Genomic DNA, 26,964 nt, shown 5'->3' with positions numbered 1-26,964 from the left:
TAACTGTATTTTAAAAAAATTATAATATCTATCTGTCTATGTTCACTGGGTATCTACAGATGTCATATGTTCACTTCGATGCTCGGTATGTGCCTCGCCATGCAATCCTGTTGTTTGCTTTTTTGGCGGCCTCAACTCTCTGAAGATCAGTCACTCCACACACACCATCCATCCATCTCATTGATGGTCTATCCCTTCCTCTTTTTCCAGGAACTTTACCTTCTATTACTGTTCTGAGAAATCTCTCCTTCCATTCTTTCTGTGTGTCCAAAATATTTTAACTTTCTTCTGTCAGTATCCTTAAGGAGTTTTCAAGTTCTAATGATCTTTTCTAACACCCATTCATTTATACACCTTTCAGTATGTGATATCCTCAACAGCCTTCTGTAACACCACATCTCAAAAGCAGATATCCATTTCTTATCTGACTTCTTTAGGTTCCAAGTCTCACATCCATAAGACGCTGTTGGAAAAACCTTCCAACCTTTCTGTGTGTCCAAAATATTTTAACTTTCTTCTGTCAGTATCCTTAAGGAGCTTTAAAGTTCTAATGATCTTTTCTAACACCCATTCATTTATACACCTTTCAGTATGTGATATCCTCAACAGCCTTCTGTAACATCACATCTCAAAAGCAGATATCCGTTTCTTATCTGACTTCTTTAGGTTCCAAGTCTCGCATCCATAAGACGCTGTTGGAAAAACAACTGCATCCAAAATCCTCAACTTTGTTCCCATGGAGATAGATCCATCCTTCCAGATTTTAGACAGGTCTCTGACTGTTGTTTTAGCCATTCCTAACCTTCTTCTGATGTCTTCTGAACAGCAATTCTTCACATTAATAATGGATCCCAGCTACTCGAACTTGCTGGCTTCATTTACAATATAGACTAATATTAACTAAAATAAATTTAATCATTACTTCCAGTATTTTGGCAAAGTCAAATTACCATCATCAGGGAACAAAATATAATAAGATATGCGCACACAGGCACTGCACTAAGTAATGAAGATGAAGCATGCTAACTGAGAGTAGGCCTAAAGTCCTAAATAGTGCCACCTAGTGGACTAAATTGGACATCTTTAGGCTAAAGTACAGGGTATGAAAGATTCCCAAATTTGGGACAGTTTCATGCAGCCAAACAGTTAGGGGATGCATATATCCAAGGCACATCTGAAATACTAACAAAAATTAAAAAAATACTAACTTTCAACCACTTCAGACCATATAAAATATTAACATCCCTTATCCATCCACCAAAGACCAGCCCACAATCCCTAAACCTGCCAGGTGTTTATCAGGTCCCTTGTAGTTGTAAATTATCCTATTATGGCCAGACAGGCAAGATGGTCAACATCAGAATTGCTGAACATGACCACATCTGTTTCCATCAGTACAGCCACTGAGCACTTGCTGACCATACTTTGGACACTTGCTGAATACACTGGAAGAAAACCACTTTATTTCATTGCAGCAAATATAGATATGAAAGCCTTTTCCTTGAATCTGCTTCTGCCTTAAGAAACTACCTTATTATTATTATTACGGGCAACTCCAAGGAGTCCTTAGACTCATCGAGGGAGACCCTAAACATCATGTCAAGGACTATTCAGCATTTGCACAGTATCTCATACTTTGCAAACTCGTTTACCTCGTTTACCATCATGGCACCCACAACAGACTCTGGCAGCTTATTCCATTCATTCACCACTCTCCAAGTAAAAACCCTAGTTCTAACACCCTTGCTAACTACACTCTTGCTCAGTTTCCATGGATGACCCCTAGTTCTCCTACCACCAGACCCGTTCTGAAAAATTTCCTCTGAATTAATCTTGTAAAAATCCCTCAGTAATTTGAATGTCTCAATCTTATTGCCCCTTTTCTGCCTATCAACCAGTATCTGCAACCCACAAATCTTCAACCTGTTTTCAGAAGGTTCATTCCATAGACCTGCCACCATCTTGGTCACTTGCCTCTGTATCCTCTCCTTCTCCCCATCACTAAGAAACCCTGGTGCCCAGTAGGTGCTCCCTCCAATCAATGTTACCACTGTTGAAATCCCCCATAATAATTACCTGTTCTCCACTTATTGAGTCTATTTGCCGATGCATACTATCTTCTTCATCTTTTTCATCCCCTGGTCTATAGCAGCATCCAATTGTATATTTTGTCAAACTTCTACTCTTTGGCTGCAGTTCATTGGCTGTAATTAATAACACTCCTCCTCCTTCCATTCTTTTCTCTCTATCCCACTAACTATATCATCTTCTGTTAGCCATATCTCACTAATGGCAGTAACCTTTGGCTGGGATGAGCCAACCAAGCCCAACAATTCCTCCTGCTTGTTCCTAATGATCCTGGCATTAGTGTGCATAAAGTGCAAAAGCCCACCCCTGTCTTGACCCCTTACACTAACTATCCCATTCTGATTTGTTACCATTGGTACTAACTCAGGTATATTATGCATGTTCTTGCACTCAACAGCCTTACCGATGTTTGCATATCCACTCAACAGCTCCTATCCCTTCCTAAAAGCTCTAGTTTTCCTGATTCTGCACATCCACTTTCACTTTGCTGAGCAACAGTTTTTCCCAGTCTCTGAACAACAGATCCATTCAGATGCAAACCATCCTTCTTGCATAAGTCCTTTTGCCCATCAAACTCATTCCACACATCCGCAAACTCCACACCACTCCTCCTGCATACTACACATCGAGTCATTCACTATTATGGCCCTCCTTCTTATCTCTACTCTGTCATACCATGGCAACAGACTCACTATCTTAACTCTCTCACTCTTCTCATTTGCTTCTTCTAGTAATTCTTTCAAGTCCTGTCTCATGCCATACTTCATTCGATCCATCTACTACAATCGTTTCTTTCACCCTATGCTTTTCTGCTCTAATAGCTTCACTGACACATTAATTTTTGTGCCAGGAAAGCACAATTTTGCCAACCTCTCATTGATCACACCTTTTACAATTGTAATCGCCATATAACACTCGCTCCTTAATTTTTCTTTCTCTCCCAATCATGCCCTCATTTTTCTTATTTTGCACTTCTTTCTTTTTGTTATTAGCTGAATACACTCAGTAGACATTTTTGCAATCGCTCCAGCTTAACCTGAACAAATTTGATTGCATGAAGCTGCTCCAAATTTGGGAAGTTCTCATCCTCCATACTTCAGTGAACAGCAAAGGATATCTAATTTAGCCCTCTATGGTGCCACTATTTAGGAATTTAGGCCTACTCTCAGTTGACATGCTTCATCTTCGTTACTTAGTGTAGTAGTGGTTGCATGCACGTATCTTATTATCTTTTGTTCTTCCCTGATGATGGCAAATAAACTTTGTGAAATGTTAGAAGTATTAATTACATTTATTATATTTAATATTAGTGTACATTGTAATTTTCTTAAAAAAATACAGTTATATTTAATCTGAAGCTTGTTCCAGTAGCTGACTTTTCACTATATGCCCTTTGCTGTTTTAAGGATACTTGTGACATAAGACTGAATGATATATGCACGTAAACACAAGAAAGATATTTAATTAACCAAATGTTTTGGTCTGGAAATAGCAGACCATCCTCAGTGATATTACAAAAACAGTTTTAAAAAAATACAAGCTAGAATAGTAACAGTAGATCGTTAAAAATAGAACATGCCTCATGATGTTATATCACTAAGTATGAAACAGAATATTTCGAAGTAGAGACATGATTAAAAAAAAAAAATAATAATTAATGAATAATCTTGATTAGACATTCCCAGATTTTTGATATAGATATACAGTCATTGCGATTCAGGTTGGGACGATGGAGCAAGGCCTCCACGCTTTCCTTGAACAAACATTCGAACCTATAACGGGATCTATGTAAGAGGCGAGTCCTGGACCAAAGGATGCTGTGGTCAGTTTCAATTCCGTGTTGAGCCAATCCAGACTTTTCAGGTTTGTTGTGAGGAATGGAGGATTGATGTTCTTGGATTCTTTTTTCAAGAGAACATCCAGTCTATCCAAAATAGGAGAGATCACAGTTGCAAGGAATTTGATAAACTCCAGGAAGAGATAAAGTTGAGCATTTGTCTTTAGGAGAAGGAAAATGAGAAGACAATTTGTTAATAAGTGAATACGTAGTTGTTAAATCATATTTCTATAAAATTCTTGCGATAGGTTCTGAAATACCGGAGATATAATGAATAGGCACCCGACGTATTGAAAATTTGTTGTTTTGTGGAGGATTATAAGAATTGAGAAGATGAGTACTTTTTTCAGAAAAGCCATTGAGTTTCATGTGTTGTTGGATAGTAGAAAGTTCTTTCTGTAGATAATCAAAAGTAGAACAATTAGTTTTGGCTCTTCTGATGAGGCATTTTATAATTCCTGTTTTTTGACATGGATGATGGGCTGAGTATGGATTAAACAGGCAGAAAAGACACCCAGAAGACAGAACAATGAAAACATGTGAGCTACATGGTCTAAAATACATTAAGGTCGTAACATAATTTTAAAACCAGATATATATTATAAAAAAATTGCACAAAAAACCCTGATTGATTCAGCTAGAGAGGCATGTGGTGAAGTTGTCTGCAAGGATAGAAAAATTAGAACTCTGTGGTGGACACAGGAAGTTAAAGAGGCAGTGAAGGAAAAGAAGAAAGCATATCAAAAGTTCTTGGCAGATAAGTCAGCTTGTGCTCTTAGAGAATACAGACAAATGCAAGAATGCTAAACACTGTGTAAAACTAGCTAAACAAAAGTCATGGGAGGACTTTGACAAGAATATAGAAAATAAATATCAAGAAAGTAGCAAAATATTCTGGAGGTTCTTGAAGAAGCTTAGGAATGGAGGAAAGAGTGCCGTAAAAGGAGTTAGAGATGATAAAGGTGACATGAAAACGGAAGAAAAAGATATCCTTGAAGTATGGAGTAATTACTTTGAAAAACTGCTAAATGAAACAAGCAGTGATGACAACACAGTGGTAAAAAACACTGACCAGGCATGCAGTCAGGAATACATATCCATATTTAAAATATGGATATGTATTCCTGAATACATATCTATATTTTATGGATATGTATTCAGGAATACATATTTAAATACATATGAATACATATTTATTCATATATATTCAGGAATACATATTTAAAAGTCTTACAGATGCTGCATTGCATAGTTCAGAAAGCCTGGACAGAGGGATGAATTCCCGATGATTGGAGTAGAGCTCTCATAGTACCCATATATAAAAAGGGAAATAAAACTGAATGTGAGAATTACAGAGGTATTTCCCTACTAAGTGTTCCTTTCAAGATCTATGCAAGTATACTTGAGAAACGATTGAGAATTGTGGAAGAAAAAGCTGGGTGAAGAACAAGCTGGATTCAGGCCAAATAGAGGCTGTCAGGATCAGATCTTCACTTTACGACAAATAGTGAAGAAATCATGGTAATATAACAAAGATCTGTATTTATGTTTTGTCGATTTGGAAAAGGCATATGACAAGGTGCCAAGAGAGAAGCTATTCAATACGCTACAGTTATATGGTGTCAATGGGGCATTATATCAAGCAATACTTAGTCTTTATTTGAGTTGTAAGTCAGCAGTTAGAATTGAAGGAAGTACAGAAAGATGGTTTAATGTTAAATCTGGTGTGAGACAAGGATGTACATTATCCTCTCTGTTATTCATTATCTATATGGATTACATTATGAAGGAAAGTGGTATTAAACAGGATATCAGAATTGGAGATGTTAATGTCAGTTGTTCTTTGCTTTATGTAGACGATGTTATACTTCTGAATAAATCTGCTACAAGTTTGCAAGATTCCCTGACTAAATTGAATAACTGTTGTAATAGATATGGTATGAAGGTGAGCATTAAAAAGACAAAGACAATGAAAATAGGTAGAATTGTTGAAAATGTCAACTGTGTTGTGAACGGGGAACCTGTGGAACAAATAAAACATTTCAGCTACTTAGGCACTATTTTTAGTGAAGATGGTAAATGCAATATAGAAAAATACAACAGAATCAATAAAGCTGGTTTGGTGCGAAGTCAATTGAATAAATTCATATTGGATAAGAAATAAATTAGTCGGAACACTAAATTAACTGTATACAAGATAGTGTTCAAACCAGTTCTCAAATCCTTATGGATCTGAGAACTGGATCAGAAGTAAAACACTTGACCAAAGACTAGTGACCGCAGATATGAGAGTCCTGAGAAAGATTATAGGCGTGAACAGATGGCATCAATGGCAATATCATATTAAAAACAAGAATATTAGGAAAGAACTTGACATTGTCAGCATCTAGGAATGCGTTAGCAGAGCTAATCTCAGGTGGTATGGTCACTTAAACAGAATGGGTGAAGAAAGATTAGCAAAACAAGTGTTCTCCGCCAGGTTGGCAGCAAAATGAACCAGAGGAGGACCAAGATATTGGTGGATTGATACAGTACAAACAAAGTGCTTTAGATGATAGAAATATAAGATCTGATAATGTTGGAGTCTTGACAAGTAACAGACTGATTTGGAGGAAAATTGTAGATAGGAAGTTAGTAATGATGTAATTTTTTTTCATGTAGTACTATCATATCTTGTACACCCCTTGAGGGTACATGACAGGAATTTGATGATGATGATGAAAAATTGCACATAGTGGGGTGAATGGAAAAGAAATAATTCCTATATTTCTGTTCAGATTTTGTTGGTGAAGCAGGACCTGACAACTTTTTATGTATAAATGGCTTAGAGAGAAAGAGAATCACTGTTGGGAAGGACCTTAGTCTTATTCCAGAGGAATCTGTGTTTGGTATGTAAGCAACCACATGGTAGCTTACACGTCTTCATTTTTAGAAAGAACCAGATTTTACATTCATTCTCTTACACATCACTATCCTTGTCAAAAATTGGACACTATAAAGGCTTTTGCATCAGCTCACTGTTTTATGTCTACTGAAGCAGTACTATTACAAGAAATAAAATACCGTATATAATCGCGTATAATGCAAACTAGAAATTTTGTTTAAAAACTAGCCCTAAAATGCATGTCCACGTATAGTGCAATCTGTTAATCTTGTTCCATAACATTATAAATAATACAATACGAATTAACGAAAGAAATATTTATTTTAAAACAAAATGTCAAAATCCTTTAAATTCTTCTTCATCTTTTAAGTCATCAAATATTTCATTTATAAATTCATCTGTAGCGATTGCATCATCAGTGTAGCAGTTGTCGTCATCATCTTCATGCTCTCCATTTTGTTGTGCATCTTCCTCGCTTTCGTATATGACGTGATCTTCGGATCCATCCATTGAATTACTTAGTCCACATTTAAGAAATGAGCATTGAATCATTTCAGATGGTATTGAATCCCATGCTTCTTTAACCCAGCTGGTGACTAGGGTGATCTCAGTCTTCTGAAAATTCCCACCCTTTGTTATCTTCACCAAACCAGATGACATCCATTCTCTCCATTTTTCACGTAAGTGATCTTTAAATGGCTTATTCAAGCTGACATCAAGCGGCTGCAAAATGGAAGTTAAACCACCCAGTATGACTGCTAGGTCTGTATGTAGCTCACGTGCTTTCTCTTTGCTTGCCTCTGTTAAATGCGCCCGGAACATATCCCAGACTAGCATGCTTTGTTGACGTAATAAGCTACCTGGACATATGTTTCATACTTGATCCAGCCACAATTGCATACCTTCTTCATTCATCCAACCTTTCTGATTGGTGCGAACAATTACACCTGGTGGAAATTTCATATGCTTCGGAATTTTCTTCCTTTTCAATATTGCTGTTGGTGGCAAACTTTTGGCAATTCCTATACATAAAGATGACCTTGCTTCTGCTTGTGCCTGGTATCTCCAACTCTGGGCCTGGCTCCCACTGAAGAGGCCTCAATAAAGGTCGAAACTAGTCTGGGTAGTGGCCAATCCCTTAATGCATAACAGTATACGTATCCACAAGGAGATGTATTTTGCATTATGGGAGATACTGGGATAGGAGCGTTGGTAGCTTGCTCTACCTTTGCTATGAGTTGCCTGGTGTTGTACTACTTACCCAGTAAGATAGTACAACACTATATTCAGTCCTGAAGATATTTTCAGGCGCAAACTTTGTTTGCTCTCACTGGGATAAAGGATTAAACTAAATTTATTTAAATATCGCTGTTGGTTTTAATTTGATTCCGTCTGCCATGCATGCTAGAACAACGATAAAATGCGTTTTTTCATGTCCCGTTGTTTTTATGAAGACACCCTTTTCACCAACTGAGTTTACTCTTCGATTCCCAGGCATATCAAAGTACATGGGCGGCTCATCCATATTTCCAATTTGGGAAAGTTCATATCTGTGACACTTCAGTAATTTTATGATAAATTTATGAAAGGACTGCACTTTTTCTTCAAGCTGCTTTGGTAACTTCTGTGCAATTTTTGTTTGGTGTCATAATGCTAATGCTTTGCATTCCATAAATCTGTTGCACCACCCAGGCGAAGCAAGAAAAGATGAAATACCTGGTGTGTCCTTGAATTTACCATTCTTGAGTTGTAGAGCTCGAAAACGAATTGCATTTCTTGTTACTATAATGCCATCTTGTCTTTGCGTCAAAATCCATTCATTTAGCTCTTCTTCGAGTTTTGGAAAGGATGCTACATCTTCACGACGGGCACGTTTTGTTTTGGGGATTTTTTCAAGACTGTCTTTTTGCTTACGCCAAAGTCTAATATTACTCTCTGCTACACCAAATTCTCTCATAGCAACACTGTTATTATGTTCTTCTGCAAACTGCACGACATGCAATTTAAATCCTGCTTCAAAAGATGAATGTTTACGTTTCTGTTGGCTCATTTTCAGGCTAGGAAATGAATAATAAATAATGAATAATATTTAAAATGAACTGTGGTTAAACCGATATACCTAACTCTGCTCTATCTGTCTCACTGTGCTCTACCATTCGGCGACGGAGCATGCATCGTATCTGTGCATAAAGCCAGTAATGTAAGTAGCTTTATGCGCAGATACGATGTGTGCTCGGTCGCCGAATGCGAGTGGGTCAAGTAGATTTGGTTGCATAGGCATTACGTAGTATATATTGTGTGTGCAAGTCTAATAAAATGTTATATTTTTTAGGATCCGCATATAATGCGAATCCCTAACTTTAAGTAATATTTTTTACCATAAATTTTTCGCATTATACGTGATAATATACAGTATATTAAGAACCCATGCTAATGGCTTCAGTGAGTCTTATGTTAGCATGGTCATTAACAACTATAAGGCTTCTTCATCTCCCCTCCCCCACCCTCAAGAAGTGGTTTATTGTATTACCATTCCTTATGTTAAAGACATTTCTGAAAGAATACCTAAATTGCCTAAATCTGGACTTGCAGAAAATGTCATCTCCACAGAACATAGAATCATTTAGAATAATCCTTTAAGTCCTTCATGAAAGTGGTTTTCTCTATAGAATGTTTATACAAGGCAAATTGTAAAGCTCTGCTTCACCAATCGAATCTGAACAGAAATGAACTGAAAATTTTCATTTCCCAATGCTTGAACAATATGTTGATTAATGACACATTTACTGATTGCCTATTGCATGCAGATGAACCTGATTTGCAGTGTAAGGCACTTTCATAAAAAACAGTTAATGGAGTTATTTTGAGTATGTTGGAATTTTGGTTGATGATTCAAATGCCAGAAGAAAACTTCAATCTTTGTTTATCAGTAGGATGGCTCAGTGCCTCCTTTTCACAGTGAGGCCACAATATTCTTCCACTTTCTTAACCAGTGGATTGGCTGAAGTCTGAAATGAAAAGAGTTCATTTCACAATAGCCAAGAAACAACTGGGAAAGTTCATTGTGAAATGAAAGAAAATATCTGGTATAAAAGTGTTTTGCATTGATGTGCAGAATCATGGATGGAGTATACATTGAATTGCACTTGTGTACCAAAACGTTTTGAAATTTTTCTTCCGGGATAGTAGTAGGCTTCATTTCTGTATGTCATTTCATATTTTGTAAAAAAAAGAAAAAAAACTTTTTTAACTCTTCATTATCATTTATGTGGACCTTGTGTTTTCTTGTATATAAAAAAGTTTATTTTGAGGAATTAAGGCAAATGCAGATATTTAAGTAAACTCTATTTAAATAAATTTCACAGCTTATACATGTAACAAAAATTATATAGAATTCAAAAACTCCAGTATATTTCATCCATTAACTATATTCAAAACATGAATCAATAATTACAAAATTAATAACGGAAAAACTCACATAAAAAGATTATTTAATAGTATAATTTTCGCCTGTGTGTCACAAGCATCTCCAGTACAAATTAAACAATAACTGTCAATTCCAAAAAGCGCCCACCTAAGTGGCTAGTGTAAAACTAAAAAGGTTATATACAATAAAAAGTTAGGAAAGATTAGCTGATTTATAAAGTACTATCTCCCATAAAGGGGATAAACGTAAACCATCGTATCTGTTTAAGTTAGGAGAGTGAAGTAAAGTTTCACGTTTCTTTATAAAGCCGTTCCATGAGAAACCGACTTTTGTGAAGGACTCTTGTCTTTTTCCAATGAACTCTATGTCTAGTGGTGATGGCATGTTTTGCAAGTCCAGACTGTTGAGGTTCAAGGTATTCAATATAAGATTGTTGTTTTTCTAGCCGAATAGAGGCAGATCCCCCGGTTTGTCTGAAATAAGATAATCCACAAGAGCAAGGAATCTGGTAGACGCCTAGATAATTAAGATGTGGAAGCTTGTCCTTAAGAGAAGTGAGAAAGGTGGAGATTTTTCTGAACGGTCAAAAGGCAACAAATAGATCGTCTGAAGAACAGATTATTACAGAAAGAACTGCAATATATTACTTCTTCCTTTCTATCTAATGGATATAAGCATTCCTTCATCAAAAGAGCTTTGAGTAGTTTTAATATGTCTTCCTCTTCAAATACAGAAGAAATAACGTGCAGTCCTATCCCTTATGCACAAGGCATTAGTGAACATATAGCAAAAGTTTTAAAACCACTGAATATTTTTTCACCGTTCAGAAAAAACTCCACTTTTCTCACTTCTCTCAAGGACAAGCTTCCACATTTTAATTATCCAGTTGTCTACCAGATTCTTTGCTCTTGTGGATTATCTTATTTCGGACAAACTGGGAGATCTGCCTCTATTTGGCTAGAAGAACACCAATCTTATATTGAATACCTTGAACCTCAACAGTCTGGACTTGCAGAACATGCCATCACCACTAGACATAGAGTTCATTGGAGAAAGACAAGAGTCCTTCACAAAAGTCGGTTTCTCACGGAACGGCTTTATAAAGAAATGTGAAACTTTATTTCACTCTCCTAACTTAAACAGATACGATGGTTTACGTCTATCCTCTTCATGGGAAATAGTACTTTATAAATCAGCTAATCTTTCCTAACTTTTTATTGTATATAACCTTTTTAGTTTTACACTAGCCACTTAGGTGGGCGCTTTTTGGAATTGACAGTTATTGTTTAATTTGTACTGGAGATGCTTGTGACACACAGGCGAAAATTATACTATTAAATAATCTTTTTATGTGAGTTTTTCCATTATTAATTTTGTATTTATATGTCTGCTCATGGTATTCCTTTATTAAAACTTATTATTATTATTATTATTATTATTATTATTATTACGGGCAACTCCAGGGAGTCATTAGACTCATCGAGGGAGGCCCCAAATCATTTTCATCACAACTATTCGACATTCATACAGTATCTATCATACCTCGCCTTAAACTCATTCACTGTCACAGCATCCTTATGAATCCTTACAATCCTTATGAATCCTTACATCCTTACAAAACTTATGAATCATAAATCATGCATATATTAGCTCATGTCTTGGTTGCAGCTGTGGTATATGATATTACATTATTAGACTTCAAAGGAACAATTGTAGAAAGCCACATAGGTAAAAAAAAATAATATAATATAATTATTAAACTTATGAACAATTAATAGTGATCACTTCTCAAAACTTTGAGATTGGTACGTAGTCTCATCAGTTATTTAAATATGTCTAGTGCACATATTCTATTTAAAACTATTAAGTAAAGGCTATTGAAGTCACAATTTTTGATAAAATTTTCCTGTGAGAAATATATAATTTATTTTTTAAATTTCATGTTGTATTTATTCTTTATTCCAATCTTACTTTCAGTGTCTCTGCAAGATATTCATATGCGAAAAGCTTTCAAAAGTTCTGTTGTATATGATCAACAAGTGGTGTCACGTGCAACTATGCCCAGGGCTATGTTAGAAATGCATTATTCCTGTGATAGGCCTCCACCATTGGATAAATTAAATCCTTATAGGTTTGCCATGCTTTGTTTTGTCTGATTTTATTTTTAATGTTAAATTTATAAGTGCTCTATATATTATAAACATTTTATTCATGTTTTTTCATAATATTCACATCTAAGTTGTTAGTATGCTACATAATATTGCACTATGTTAGTCTTTCTTTCATCTAATATTTTACTTTCTCATTTCTGTGATAGTTACTAAGCATCAAGGAACATTTTGCTTCATTTGACATTATATAAATGAGCTGTCAAGAATCTGATACTGATTTCTGATAGGTTTAAATGTGTGTGTGCTTGCACTTCAACATCTCTGATCGTAGTGTTTTAATCTTCTCCTTTGTATAATTGCTATAATCATTGTAAAACTGAAAAATATTAGAAAGCATTAGGTAAAGATGTTGCCAACTTCCATTTCTTCCTGTTTATTTGGGAATCACTGTAATGTTAATTTAGTTTGTGTGGCTTGGAGATCCAAGCTACAAGAACATCTCATGATTTGCTTTACTGTTTGAAACTTAACTATTTTAATCATTCACAGACTGAGCTGTCAGAGGATATAATTTAAGTTTACCTAATGTAAGATATCATAACTGTGTGCATTTATGCTAAGTTTGTCCATTTTTTGACAGATTATATTTTAGGAGAAGATGCTTTTGCCTAAGTTGGTTAACTTAAGCTGTCTGAAAAATACTGTATCAATTATTCCTACCATAGCTGGGAATAGTTTTATATACTGTATTTCTTTCCTAGATACATGAGGTGTGGCAAAAATCATTCATATGTGGAAATGTCTCATAATATACATAACATAAAAATTTCTGGCAGTTTTGTTTTGGTTATACAAATATACAGCTGTTTTAAAATCAGATTTATTGAATGTGATGAGAGATGTTTTTAAAAATTATCTATGAAGGTACCTGTTCCTTGAACTTTTCAAGAACTGGTACCTTCAGTTATTTCAGGCTTCCTATATAGAGTAGACCGTCTCCAAATTGATCACCTTGAGTTCATAGGATCCAGATTGTAAGATAATGGGGAGATTGTTTTGTCCTCTAGAACAGTCTTTATAAACTTTATAAACAGTTCGTAGTGATACTGGTGCACAGTCCTTTTGCAGAGTTCACTGGTAATTTTAAGATGCTCATGTCCATAAGGGTCCAGAATATCTTGATGCATGCCGTGTTGGTATGTTTCTGTATTGATTTTTAATTCATTTACAATGAAAGCCAGTTGAATCTTACTAAATTGTAGGAATGTGTCACTGACTAACTGATTGCTGTAGCAATTTTTTTCTTGGTTAGAAAGTAAAGTATACTTGACAAGAAATTATATTTTTGTATTTTATTCTATAAGTTTGCATATGATGTAGCATCATATCTAGGCTATTTGTATGTAGAGGTGTATGATTTCACATCATATTGCCGTAGTATCCCATAATGTACAGCACATTTTCTTTCAGACATGTATATTGTCATGCATTATTGTAAGCTCCAAACCAGACTGATTTTGACCATACGAAGGTCTCTGTATCAGTGGAGTTGCTGAGAGCATTATGGGATACTACAGCAGTTTGATGAATACAAGCAGCCTGTTTGTGATATTGCTTCACATACAAAATTGTACATTTCAGTAAAGAATGAAAACAAGGATATAATTTATTGTCAGATATAATTTATTAGCTAATTGCTGATATATTACTGAAGATGTTTGCAATATCTTTTCAAACAGTTACCAGCCATTTTGTTGATTTGGTTGTGATCTCGGCACTGACTATTTTTTCATCAATGAAGTGAAATGCATTGTGGTTGATGTGCTTCAGTTACTGAAGCCTCACTGGCATGCGTTCATAAACCTTAATTCCCTTCTGATCCAAATTTCCATTCGCTTTCCAAGTTGGTTATGGTTTAACAACAGGTATACCAAGATCATTCATGAAAAAAAAAAAAAAATTCAGCATTCTGAGGTTTTTTATTTTATTTTATTTTATTTTTTTATTTAGAATTTTATTGCTAAATCATACATTATTATTATGTATGTTCCTCAGAGAATCAAGACTCATTGAAAGGAGGCTTCTTCCAGGTCACACATACTTAGTGTCTAAATATAAATCATATCTTTCTTTGAAACATTCATTGAAGATAGCACTCATGGCATTCTACACACTCAGCACGTGCCACGGGAAAAGTAGAACCTAGTTCACATCTGCAGACTTACTCACCCTCCAGAAAGAACTTGAGTTTCTTCAAGACCAAAGTACCTCCCTTCTCCCATGCTATGAGCTGTAAAATCTCACTATAATAAATTTAGTTTAATCCTTTAACCAAGTGTAAGCAAACAAAGTTTGTGCCCGAAATATCTTCAGGACTGAGGCAACTCGTGGTAAAGGTGGACCAAGCTCGCATCACTCCTAGTCTTAGTATCTGCAATAATGCAAAGCACATCTCCTTGCAGATATGTATAATGCTACTGGTTTCGACCTTTATTGAGGTCTACTAAGGTGGAAGCAATGGAGAAGTCATGTTTACCTATACGAGTTGCCAAAAGGTGTTTCACTTTATTATTAAGTTACTCTGGATTTAGAGAAAGATATTGGAAGTTTTTTTCCCACTTAGTTAGACTATAATAAATTTAATTTACTTCCAACATTTTTCTCTAAATCCAGATTAACTTAATAATAAGGTGAGACAACTTTTGGCAACTCGTATAGGTAAATATGACTTCTCCATTGCTTCCACCTTAGTATCACCACCTCTGGGTCTGGGTAGTGGCCCTTCCCTCAATGCGTAGCATTATACATGTCTGCAAGGAGATGTGCTTTGCATTATTGGAGATACTAAGACTAGGAGTGATGATAGCTTGGTCCACCTTTACCATGAGTTGCCTCAGTCCTGAAGATACTTCAAGCACAAACTTTGTTGGCTTACACTTGGATAAAGGATTAAACAAAATTTGTTATAGTCTAACCAAGTGGAAAAAACTTTCAGCATGTAAAATCTCACTCATGTTTATATTGTAAGATTCCCCCCATACAATGTAGATACAACTTGTATGTTTCTATCTTATCTCTGTACCATCTGCTATTCAAACTTTGAAGACCACTTGCAGTTTGTTTCAATATTGAAATACTATGAGTTAGCATAATAATATAACTAATCGGGATGAAGAACAAAAGAAAAAACTTAAAATATTCTGTGGTCATCCATCTAAATTATATGGTCTGCCAAAATTCATAAACTAGGTATTCCTTTAAGACTGGTTGTTTGACTGTATAGGATGGGTGTTCAACCCGTTGATCGCAGAGCGATTTTTGTTCGATCTCTTGTGTATTCCTCCTTACTTACAAATTTAATTAAAACTGAAAACATAGTATTTTATTTATCTTTATTTTGTATTATTTTTAATTCGCTTTAAGTGCGTTGCTATTGTTTATTTATTTTTCGTTAAAATTGTCAAATCAGTAATTTTCTTATAACTCCAGGTAAATGAATTAATTTGGATCAGTGGAAGTCAAACAGCGAGCCAAGTGAATATGATTATAAGCAGAGTGTAAAAACTCGATTGTAGCTTAAATATTAAATATTCCAAAGCACATTACATCGATTTTTTACTTAGGTTAACTCCCATGTGAATATTGTAAAAAAATAAACTTTGTTTGTCTCGGGTTTGTATTAGATGTTTTTGTAAATAACTCTTTTGAAGCTGAGGGTATATACTGTTGTGACGTTCTATTTTCATGTTATGTTCTAAATCCGCCATCTTGCTAAAAGTCACTTTCATAAAATAAAGGAAAACTAATTGCAAATTAATCACTGATCTAAGGGTAGAGAAATTTCTATTATACTGCGCCACTCTATCCTTAGATAAGTCTATATGAATTAGTAAGATTAATTCAAAATTAGTTAGCAGTCTTTTCACTCATTCAGGCCGATGGTATTTATTTTCTTTCCTTCTGGGATTCCCGCTAGATCCGAATTTTTGTGAACGGTGCAGTAAGAAGAAATTCAGGCAAACACAATATTTAGATTAACAAAATAAAACATTTAATATATGATATATGACAAATACATGAATTCAACTTTAAATTGAAACAACACAATCTACTTAACACAACTCGCCAAGTCTCTCATGCCAATTCGATGTACTAAACTTTCATATACAATTCACAACTTCAAAAACACATGTCTTCTTAACTCAAGTTAATATAACAAACTTCACATTTATTCAGTCTCTACAAATCTGTCAGCTCAATGTTTATATTCACAGCAGGCACTCATCTAGGTAGACAATGTTCCAAGCAAACTTATTCCGGACTTTGAGCTTCGAAGTTATATTACAGTTAATGTTAGCACAAACAAACAACTATGACTAATCTTACCAGTTACAATCTTCAATACATCAACTCACTGTGAGTACACTTATGAATTAACTTATTTACGTTAGCGGAACACACACAATAAAAATTCTCCACCGTTTAAACTGTACTACTGTTATCGCACTTCACTATTCTAAACAACAGCTATAAGGCACTGATATCCTTTCTTGTTTATTTTTCTCCAACTAATCAATATAGCCTTTTTCTCAGGGCAACATATAATTAAGTCGTAATCTTAGATTAACTGGAATTAATCAGAATTTCCCATTGAATGTCCAGTTCTTTGTTATCTGATTACGGCATCAACTCTTCCTCACAACAACAGCTGATTTCACTTATAATATTAAACTTTATGATTCACTACGTCTTGGTTCACTTCCGAACACTATTCTCATGAATTTCTGCCCTAAAGAATTTATAATTTACTTCCACTTCTTTGCTTGTATGCTACCTTCCTACTGGTTCCGCAAAACTCTCTCCTCTCTCTCTCTTACTAATAAAATCTCAATTCTCTTTTTTCTATATACTTTCACTTCTTTTTCCCCCCCGTTCGAATGCCACGTTCTCTTCGACCCGTGTTGTTTACTCATGCGTCTCCATGACAACAAACTAAACGCAAACATTTCGCTAATGTAATACAACGCTCTACTACTACATGAGTGATTACATAACGTTAAGCTTTATACACAAATATGAATAATTAGAATATTTGCTTTTCAATAAATGCGTAGTTAATATTGCAAATATAAGTTTCTATAATATTGACATAACAATAAATAAAATAGCTTAACAATAATTAATACAGAATCTATTTACCATTAACACATTTCTTTGATTAAATAATTAAATAATTGATATAATTAAGGTAGTTATATGATATCAAATTACATTTACGTTATTTACAATAAATAATATTTACAACGCAGCCTTTGTAATGGAAATTCATGTTGGATTCTGAATCAAATAATATTTATTCTATTTTCTACATAATTAGAATCCAACAAAGGCTTACTCTTCCTTTAAAAAAATTTTTTTTAAAGAAAATTTTTTTTTTTTTTTACACTAAACTCATTGGTGGAGGAATCAGACTTCTACTACTTTTTTTTTTTTTTTGGGGGGTCTTAGGTTATACTTCGCTTGGATGAAACTCCCTCCTGTGTTTTCTACAACGCATGTATTATCTTCCCCGTCTTTTCTTAGATTCCTACTGTTATCACGTTCCAGTGCAGTATATCTTCTATATTGGTAATCCATTCTTCTGGTTTTCCTTCTGCAATTATTTAAATCCTTGTAATTGTTTCCTCTTCTCATATTTTTAGTTCTGATATGCAAAACTGATACTTCAGTAAAATTAATCTTAGCTGGTAATTGATTCTTAGTACATGTTTCTTGCTCAGAATCAGATATTTGAAGTTTTGATGTCAAGTCAGTGTCAAGTTGAATAACAGGCTGATCAAGTATAGTAGAGCTTAAAACAGTATTTTTCACAATTTGCTTATCTACAGATGATTGCATTTTATTAAGTTGTTCTTCTTGTTTAGGTACACAAAATCTTCTTGTTAGTCGCCTTGTTCCTGTGCATTCAGAGTTATTGTTTCTTTTAACACATATTCTTCTATTCATTATGGATATTTGACCTCTGGAAAAGTCACAAGAGAAGTGATGCTTCTCCATAAAATTTGTTCCTAATATTATGTGAGCATTTAAGCTAGGAAAGAAAGGGACTATCAGTAAATCTTGATATACATAGAGGTTGATGCCAGGTATGTAAATTTGTGCACGAACTTTTTCATATGCTGTAGATCTCGAATTAGAAAGAGTGGAAATTCTCACAGGTCTCCTTAAATTGGTAGCATTCTTCCATAATTTATCTCTCAATTTTAGGAAATAATGCTTACTGATGATTGAGGCATTACAACCTGTGTCAAATAGAATGTTACAATTATGACCTTTGACACTTCCTGTAATCTTCATCATTAACTCTCTTGATCTAGGGAAATTTTGAGCTTTATTATATGTTCTGTTAGAGATATGTCCAAAATTAGAGTTTCTTCTGCTGTTAGAGTAGTTTCTTTTATTAAAGTAGCAATTCCTAGCGATGTGACCAATCTTGTTGCAATTAAAACATTTGGGAGGATCTCCATCATCTTTGAGAAATTTTCTCCTTGTCTGAGCTTGAGGATCAATGGGAATTTGCTGTCGAACATTCTCCAGGGTTTCCACTACTCTATCCAATTTAGCCAATATTGGTTTATTTTGCTTCTCAACCTCCAGTTTGACAACTTTACTAATATGTTCTGCTGTGGGATTGAAATTTTCTTGAAATCCTACAGTCATTTCTGTCAATTTTTTCATTACTTCATCTAATTTATTCTTCATTGGCTGTTGCAATTTTTCTACTTCCTGGTGAACAATGTCTTTTACTTCCTTGAATAATTTCTTGTTGGTTTGTTCTTTTGTGTCGGACATACAGTTTTGATCAATAGGATTCTCTCTAATGATTTTCCTTTCATCTTCTTTCTTTCTGCTCTCTTTTGAGGATTTATTTACTCCTATGGAACAATCAGTTGTTTCTACTATGTTTACAAGGCCAATATTAGATGAAAGGCCTCCAATCATCTGTTCCTTTTCCTTGACAGCTATAAGACATTCCTCTAGTGAGGTTATCTTCTTCTTATAGGCTGTCTCCCTCAGTTCTTGTCTGACACCTTGTCTAAATTGTTGATAAACTGCCCAATCCAAATGAGGTTTGTCTTCATTGGATACATTTAAACTTTCAGAGAGAGTTAGTAACCGATTGTAGAAGTCACCAACACATTCTTTGTCCTTTTGTATAATCCTCTGTAGCTTCCACAAATTTGGTCCAACACTCCTCCGTTTACAAAACTGAGATAGCAAGACTTCCTTAAACGTCTTGTATTCAAATGTTTCCTTAAGTATAGGAGATGAAAAAAAATATGTCTTAGCTTTACCAGTTAGTTTGTTTCTAAGTAGCACCAACAATTGAAAGTCTGTCCAACCTGCTGTTTCTCTGAGTTTCTCAACATAAGTAAAAAAAGATAATACATCATCAGAGTCTTCTCCTGAAAATTGGGGAATTACTTGTTGGGGATTCATACTTCTAAAAAATTCACTGTTTTCCATCTCTGAATTGGAAGTAACAGCCATAGTGAAAATTGCAGTATTAATTCAAATAATATAATCCTTCAATTTCAAAAAAAAACTTTATCTTTGCCTGATTTCTGATTACAACCAGTTCATTGTGATCTATTCAATTTACTTTCTAAATTTTCAGGGAGCAATTCCACAATTATTACTACCAAGTTAAATTAAATCTGTTAATCTACAGCTGTTAAATTACTTTCTATCAATTAAATCACATCCTACCGACTGCGCCATTTGTTGTGACGTTCTATTTTCATGTTATGTTCTAAATCCGCCATCTTGCTAAAAGTCACTTTCATAAAATAAAGGAAAACTAATTGCAAATTAATCACTGATCTAAGGGTAGAGAAATTTCTATTATACTGCGCCACTCTATCCTTAGATAAGTCTATATGAATTAGTAAGATTAATTCAAAATTAGTTAGCAGTCTTTTCACTCATTCAGGCCGATGGTATTTATTTTCTTTCCTTCTGGGATTCCCGCTAGATCCGAATTTTTGTGAACGGTGCAGTAAGAAGAAATTCAGGCAAACACAATATTTAGATTAACAAAATAAAACATTTAATATATGATATATGACAAATACATGAATTCAACTTTAAATTGAAACAACACAATCTACTTAACACAACTCGCCAAGTCTCTCATGCCAATTCGATGTACTAAACTTTCATATACAATTCACAACTTCAAAAACACATGTCTTCTTAACTCAAGTTAATATAACAAACTTCACATTTATTCAGTCTCTACAAATCTGTCAGCTCAATGTTTATATTCACAGCAGGCACTCATCTAGGTAGACAATGTTCCAAGCAAACTTATTCCGGACTTTGAGCTTCGAAGTTATATTACAGTTAATGTTAGCACAAACAAACAACTATGACTAATCTTACCAGTTACAATCTTCAATACATCAACTCACTGTGAGTACACTTATGAATTAACTTATTTACGTTAGCGGAACACACACAATAAAAATTCTCCACCGTTTAAACTGTACTACTGTTATCGCACTTCACTATTCTAAACAACAGCTATAAGGCACTGATATCCTTTCTTGTTTATTTTTCTCCAACTAATCAATATAGCCTTTTTCCCAGGGCAACATATAATTAAGTCGTAATCTTAGATTAACTGGAATTAATCAGAATTTCCCATTGAATGTCCAGTTCTTTGTTATCTGATTACGGCATCAACTCTTCCTCACAACAACAGCTGATTTCACTTATAATATTAAACTTTATGATTCACTACGTCTTGGTTCACTTCCGAACACTATTCTCATGAATTTCTGCCCTAAAGAATTTATAATTTACTTCCACTTCTTTGCTTGTATGCTACCTTCCTACTGGTTCCGCAAAACTCTCTCCTCTCTCTCTCTTACTAATAAAATCTCAATTCTCTTTTTTCTATATACTTTCACTTCTTTTTCCCCCCCGTTCGAATGCCACGTTCTCTTCGACCCGTGTTGTTTACTCATGCGTCTCCATGACAACAAACTAAACGCAAACATTTCGCTAATGTAATACAACGCTCTACTACTACATGAGTGATTACATAACGTTAAGCTTTATACACAAATATGAATAATTAGAATATTTGCTTTTCAATAAATGCGTAGTTAATATTGCAAATATAAGTTTCTATAATATTGACATAACAATAAATAAAATAGCTTAACAATAATTAATACAGAATCTATTTACCATTAACACATTTCTTTGATTAAATAATTAAATAATTGATATAATTAAGGTAGTTATATGATATCAAATTACATTTACGTTATTTACAATAAATAATATTTACAACGCAGCCTTTGTAATGGAAATTCATGTTGGATTCTGAATCAAATAATATTTATTCTATTTTCTACATAATTAGAATCCAACAATACTGCTTTAATAAGAATATGTTAGAGTGTTAAAAACAAAGGCAATGTTTTTGTCAAAGCTGTACATGGGGCATTAGAAAGATTGTTATTGAAACTTGTATGTATGAGAAAGGCTTGCAGGCTCTAAGTGTAAATATCTCCGAAGTCAGTCAGAAAGAGTTCAAACAACTTTCCGATGGCCTGCAACTTACAATCAAAAGAAAGCGGAGGAGAACCAAAGGCGTGCTGAACTTGAAACTTAAGATGAAAGAATCATACCAATTCTTTGGGGGTTACCAAACTTCATGCAAGGTCTCAGAGGAGGCCTAATAAAAAGGGACTGAAGCAAGCAGAAAGAGTCCTGGTTCCAGAATTGTTGGCAAAGAGGAGGCTGTGCCCGGTCCAGAGTCGCCGTCAGAGAGGCTGCCCGGATCCACGTTGCTTGAGAGAGGAGTTTCCCGCTTCCAGAAAGGAGCTTCTCGGCTTGAGACGTCGCTAGAGAGAGAGACTACTTCTAGGCTGCAGACAAGGTTTCAAATTGCCGGAGAAAAGTTTCCAGGCCAGGTTAATGTCAGAGATTCACCAGTGTGTTGCATTTTCATTACAATTTGATGAATCAAACGACTTTACTGATATTGCTCAGTTAATGGTATTTATTCGCATGGTATTTCAAGATTATTCAAGTAAAGAAGAACTTTTGAAAATTATACCATTATTGGGAAGGACTAGGTTGTGAAACAACACAAACTTCCGCTTTTTAATTGTGTCTATTACTACTGATGGTGCTCCTGCAATGATAGGTAATAAATCAGGCTTCATTTCATTATATAAAACCAAGACGAATATCCAGATTTTTTAACGTACCACTGTATTATTCACCAACAAGTACCGTGTAGTAAAAGATTAAACACAAAGATGTTTTGGATATTACATTTAAAATTGTAAATTCTGTTTGAGGAAAAGCCCTGCAATGGTGGTTATTTAAATTACAGGCAGATGATGATAGGGAACATCTGTTGTACAATAATGTTCGCTGGCTCAGCAGAAGTCAATTATTAGAAAGATTTCTTGTATTAATTAACGATATAAAAATTTTTTTTGATGAAAAAGGAGATATTTATCCACAATTGTGTGATAAAAGATAGTTGTTAACTTATCATTTTTAGTAGATTTCTGTACAAAATTAAGCAATTTAAATTTAGAGTTACAAGGTAGAGATAAAAATTTAATTGACATGTTAAGTTCAATAAAAACTTTCCAACAATACTTACTTTTATTAAAGAAAAATATAAATGACCGCGAATTTATTTCTTCGTCAACTAATTCTATTTCACGAATAAATTCTTTTAAATCATAGCGAAGCATTTCTTGATTTTGTTCAAAAAATTTTAATAAATTCAAGATTTAAAGATTTTAATAAAACTGAAATGATTGTATCTTTTATCAATAATCCATTTCAAGAAAACTTGAACATCACAGAAATTTCAAATAAAATTAGTGGGCTGTTTGATATAAACCAAGCTGAAGTAGAACTTGAGATAATAATCATTCAGAATAGTTTACATTTAAAATCAATAAACAATGAAGTCATTTGGAAGCATGCATATGAAAAATTCCCAATATCAACTGATATTGCACGAAAAATTCTGTCGTGTTTCAGATCGACATACTTGTCAGAATCTGCTTTTTCAAATACGACCGTCATAAAAAATCAATTAAGAAACCAAATTACAAATGATCATTTGGATGATTGTCTGCGATTGGCCACTTCTTCATATCAACTTGACTATGAAAATATTGCGAGGTCCAAACAATGCCAAATTTCACATTAACTTTTTTCTTTTTTTTTAATCAACCAGCATTTCCTGTGATTTGTGAGTTTGTAATCAATCTGTTGTTTTTTTCTAACTTTGGTTTTCCAAAATAGAAAAATAAATATTTTATTCCAATATATATATATATATATTTTTTTTTTTTTTTTGTTGTGATTGTTGTATTAAAATAATCAAAAGTGATAAATAAATTTTTAAATACACAAATAAAGTTTTTAGTTGTGTATTTTTTTTTAGTTGTTTATTTGTGCGTAATCAGATATCAGGTTGGGGGAACGTGATCTATATAAGAGAGTAGATCGCGGAATAACCTTTTGTAGAAAAGTAGCTCACGTTGTAAAAAAGGTTGAACACCACTGGTATAGGATGTCCCACTCATAATCTAAATACTTATGAAATTTATTTGCAACCTCTACTAGAAGATCTATTTATATAAAAAACACATTTCATTTTAAAAATAAAATTTGTAATCTTCATCTAGGCTCTTCCGATGTTATGATCAGCTTAGATATTGTATTCTTTATCAGACACAGTTGAATTATTTCGAGAAGAATTTCCTTCAGAAGTTATTCAACTGTTTGATTTTGTTATACATTCTGGTTATTTCACCTTTAAAAACAAATTGAAGGAACTGCTATAGACAGCCCTATTTCTCCTACCATCTCCAACTTCTTCATGGAACACTTTGACCATTGTATCTTTGATAACATTTCACCTAGACCTACACATTGTTGCAGATATGTGGATGATATTTTTGCAATTTGAACTGGCTCTTCCTCTGAGTTACAGCAATTTCTTTCAAAAGTAAATGCACTTCATCCCATAATCCAGCTCATCTTAGAAAAAGGAACAGATGACCAAATAGCCTTTTTAGATCTTCTAATTCTTCATCAACTAGATGGAAGCTTAAAATTTTCTGTTTCCCAGAAGAAGATTCATATAGGTCATTAGATTCATGCTAAATCTCACCACCATTGTAGTCAAATGGCTGAGACTATTAAGACCTTATTACATTGTGCTCATTTTTTATGTTCTTCTGACGAACTTTTACAGAAAGAATTACAATATATATTAAATCCACCTTTTTTTTTTTAATCAAAGTTTTCAGGATTCTTTCATCAAAAAAAAAACAAAAAAAACAAAAACATTTAACTGTTATGGTTACAACTTCCAATCCTGAAGAAATAACCCACATTTCTATCCCTTATTGTGCAAGGCATTTTTGAATGTATAACAAAAGTTTTAAAACCACTGAATATTTTTGTTGCCTTTCACCCTCCATCAGAAAAATCTCACCTTTCTTGATTTGCCTAAGGACAAGCTTTCAACACTAAGTTTTTCCAGGCATCTACCAGACTCCTTGCTCTTGCTGCCTACTTTATTTTGTACCAACTGGAAAATCTGTCTTTATTCGTCTAGAAGAACACAAGTCTAATATCATGAGCCTGAATAGTCTGGACTTGCTGAGTATGCCATCTGCACTAAACATAAGAGTTCATTGGAACAAGACAAGAGTCCTTCATAAAAGTCACTTCCTTATAGAATGTCTTTATAAAGAAATGTGTGATGTGAAACTTTATTCCATTGTCGTAACTTAAAAAGATCTGATGGTCTATGTCTATCCCCTTTATGGGAGATAGTACATTTTAAATCTGCTAATTTTTCCTAAACTTATTTATTTTTTATTATTTTTATTTTCTTTTATTTTTTTTAAGTTAAGAAATTATTGATTGTTTTAGTTATTTTACATTAGCTACTAAACTAAGGTGACACTTTTTAGAATTGTCTGTTATTGTTTTTATAGTTATATTACTAAGACCACATGCTCTTCTTAATCTACAGTTATATAAGCTCAATATCATTGTGATTACAGTCATTGGATGTTTTCATTTATCTCCTCTTAACCATATGATCTTATTTAAGATGTGGTTTTATCAAAGCTTTAGAAATAAGGAAGTTATTCTCCCAGTTTACAAGGTAATGAGTTAGTGCTCTCTTCATCGTTGTATTATCTGATGTGATGAAATAACTATATTACCAATATGGCTTCTAAGATTTAATTCTCCATCTACCATCTTCCTGTAGGTCTTTAAAACAGATTGAATTCAGGATAAAGCTTAAATTTATTAAAAACTGTACAGCTTATATTTCTCTGGTATAAGTGGCATTGTTGGAGCAACAAATCAAATTTAAATGATTTGATTTTTCAGCATATTGAAAATTGAATCATTTAAATAATAATGTTTAAAACTGAAAGATGATACCGTATGTTTTTTTATTATTATTTTTTTAAAGTGAATATTAGTAATTTTAATAATTATTTTTGATTTTATTTTACTTTAGACTGTAAAGTTGAGTACATGTGTTTGTTTGTGAAATTTAATACAGGATATTGTTTAGATAGCATTGTTTCATTGCACCGATGCATACAAGGAAAATGGCAGCCAAAGCTTTCATAGAGTTTAACAAGAGGGATTGTGTATGTTCTGTGTATTCATTGCCAAGAGTGATTGGATTATGGTACAAAAGCAAGTGTGGAGAGAGAGAGAGAGAGAGAGAGTTGTAAATGTTTTGTGTGCGAGTGCAAGAAACATTAGTCATGTGGAAAGTAGGAAAATGACGAATATTAACGATGTAAGGAAAGATAGCAAATATGTTCTTGAGAAGGTGAAAGTAGTGAATGATGATGCGTGAAATATGAATGAGAGCAAGAAAAAAGTAACTGAAAGTAATGTGGATGATGAGGTGATAGTAAGGAGTGAAATAACATGCTTACACAGCATCCTTCACAGGACAAAACATGAGCTTGAGCGGCTGGAGAAACTATTTTGTGTGGTACAGCAGATATGAGAATGAAAAAAAAAGTGAATTGGGAAAGTATGAAAGTGCAAGAAACTAGAAATGAGAAGAAGGTATTAGTTGGAGGTTCAATGGTACGAGATATACTTAATGAGGAAGTCACGAAAGCATGTTTCCCAGGTACGAATAGTGGAGCTGTTAGTTTGCAGAAGGGAGAAGTGACAGTGTTGATTGTTTTGGCAGAAACAAATGATTTGAAAGGGCAGAAATGTGCAATAGAGAAGATATGAAAAAGTTGTTGAAAGAAGCAAAAAATGAAGAGTAAAGATTGTGAGTCTGCTGTCTCAATATTATATAACAGAATGGGGAAGAAGAGCCATGATTGTTAATGAGTCAATGAGAAGATTGTGCAGGAGGATTGGTGTGTGCAGTTTATAAATATGTGGAGTGAATCTGATAGACGAAAGGACCTATATGCCTGATGGACTACATATAAATGGTTTTGGAATTAGATGTTTGGAGAAAATGTTGTTCAATGAGTTTGGAAGTGTAAAACCAGGG

At 33.9% G+C, this 26,964-nt stretch overlaps 1 protein-coding gene across 1 annotated transcript in view; it reads left to right on the top strand.

The window, feature by feature from the left end:
- LOC150096411 (actin-binding protein WASF3-like) overlaps positions 1-26,964 on the top strand; it is a 196,536-nt gene that overhangs the window by 22,501 nt on the left and 147,071 nt on the right. The window contains exon 3 of the mRNA XM_090409338.1: positions 12,214-12,367. Within this exon, the coding sequence (XP_090265464.1) occupies positions 12,214-12,367 (154 nt within the window). The remainder of the gene's footprint in view (positions 1-12,213; positions 12,368-26,964) is intronic.

The sequence above is a fragment of the Typopeltis vanoorti genome, chromosome 19 (genome assembly GCF_054136105.1).
Source record: "Typopeltis vanoorti isolate ZY-2024b chromosome 19, IOZ_Tvanoo_1.0, whole genome shotgun sequence".
In the NCBI taxonomy this organism is placed as follows: Eukaryota; Metazoa; Arthropoda; class Arachnida; order Uropygi; family Thelyphonidae; genus Typopeltis; species Typopeltis vanoorti.
The sequence above is the reverse complement of the archived record's forward strand: the minus strand, read 5'-3'. Positions and strand labels throughout refer to the sequence as shown.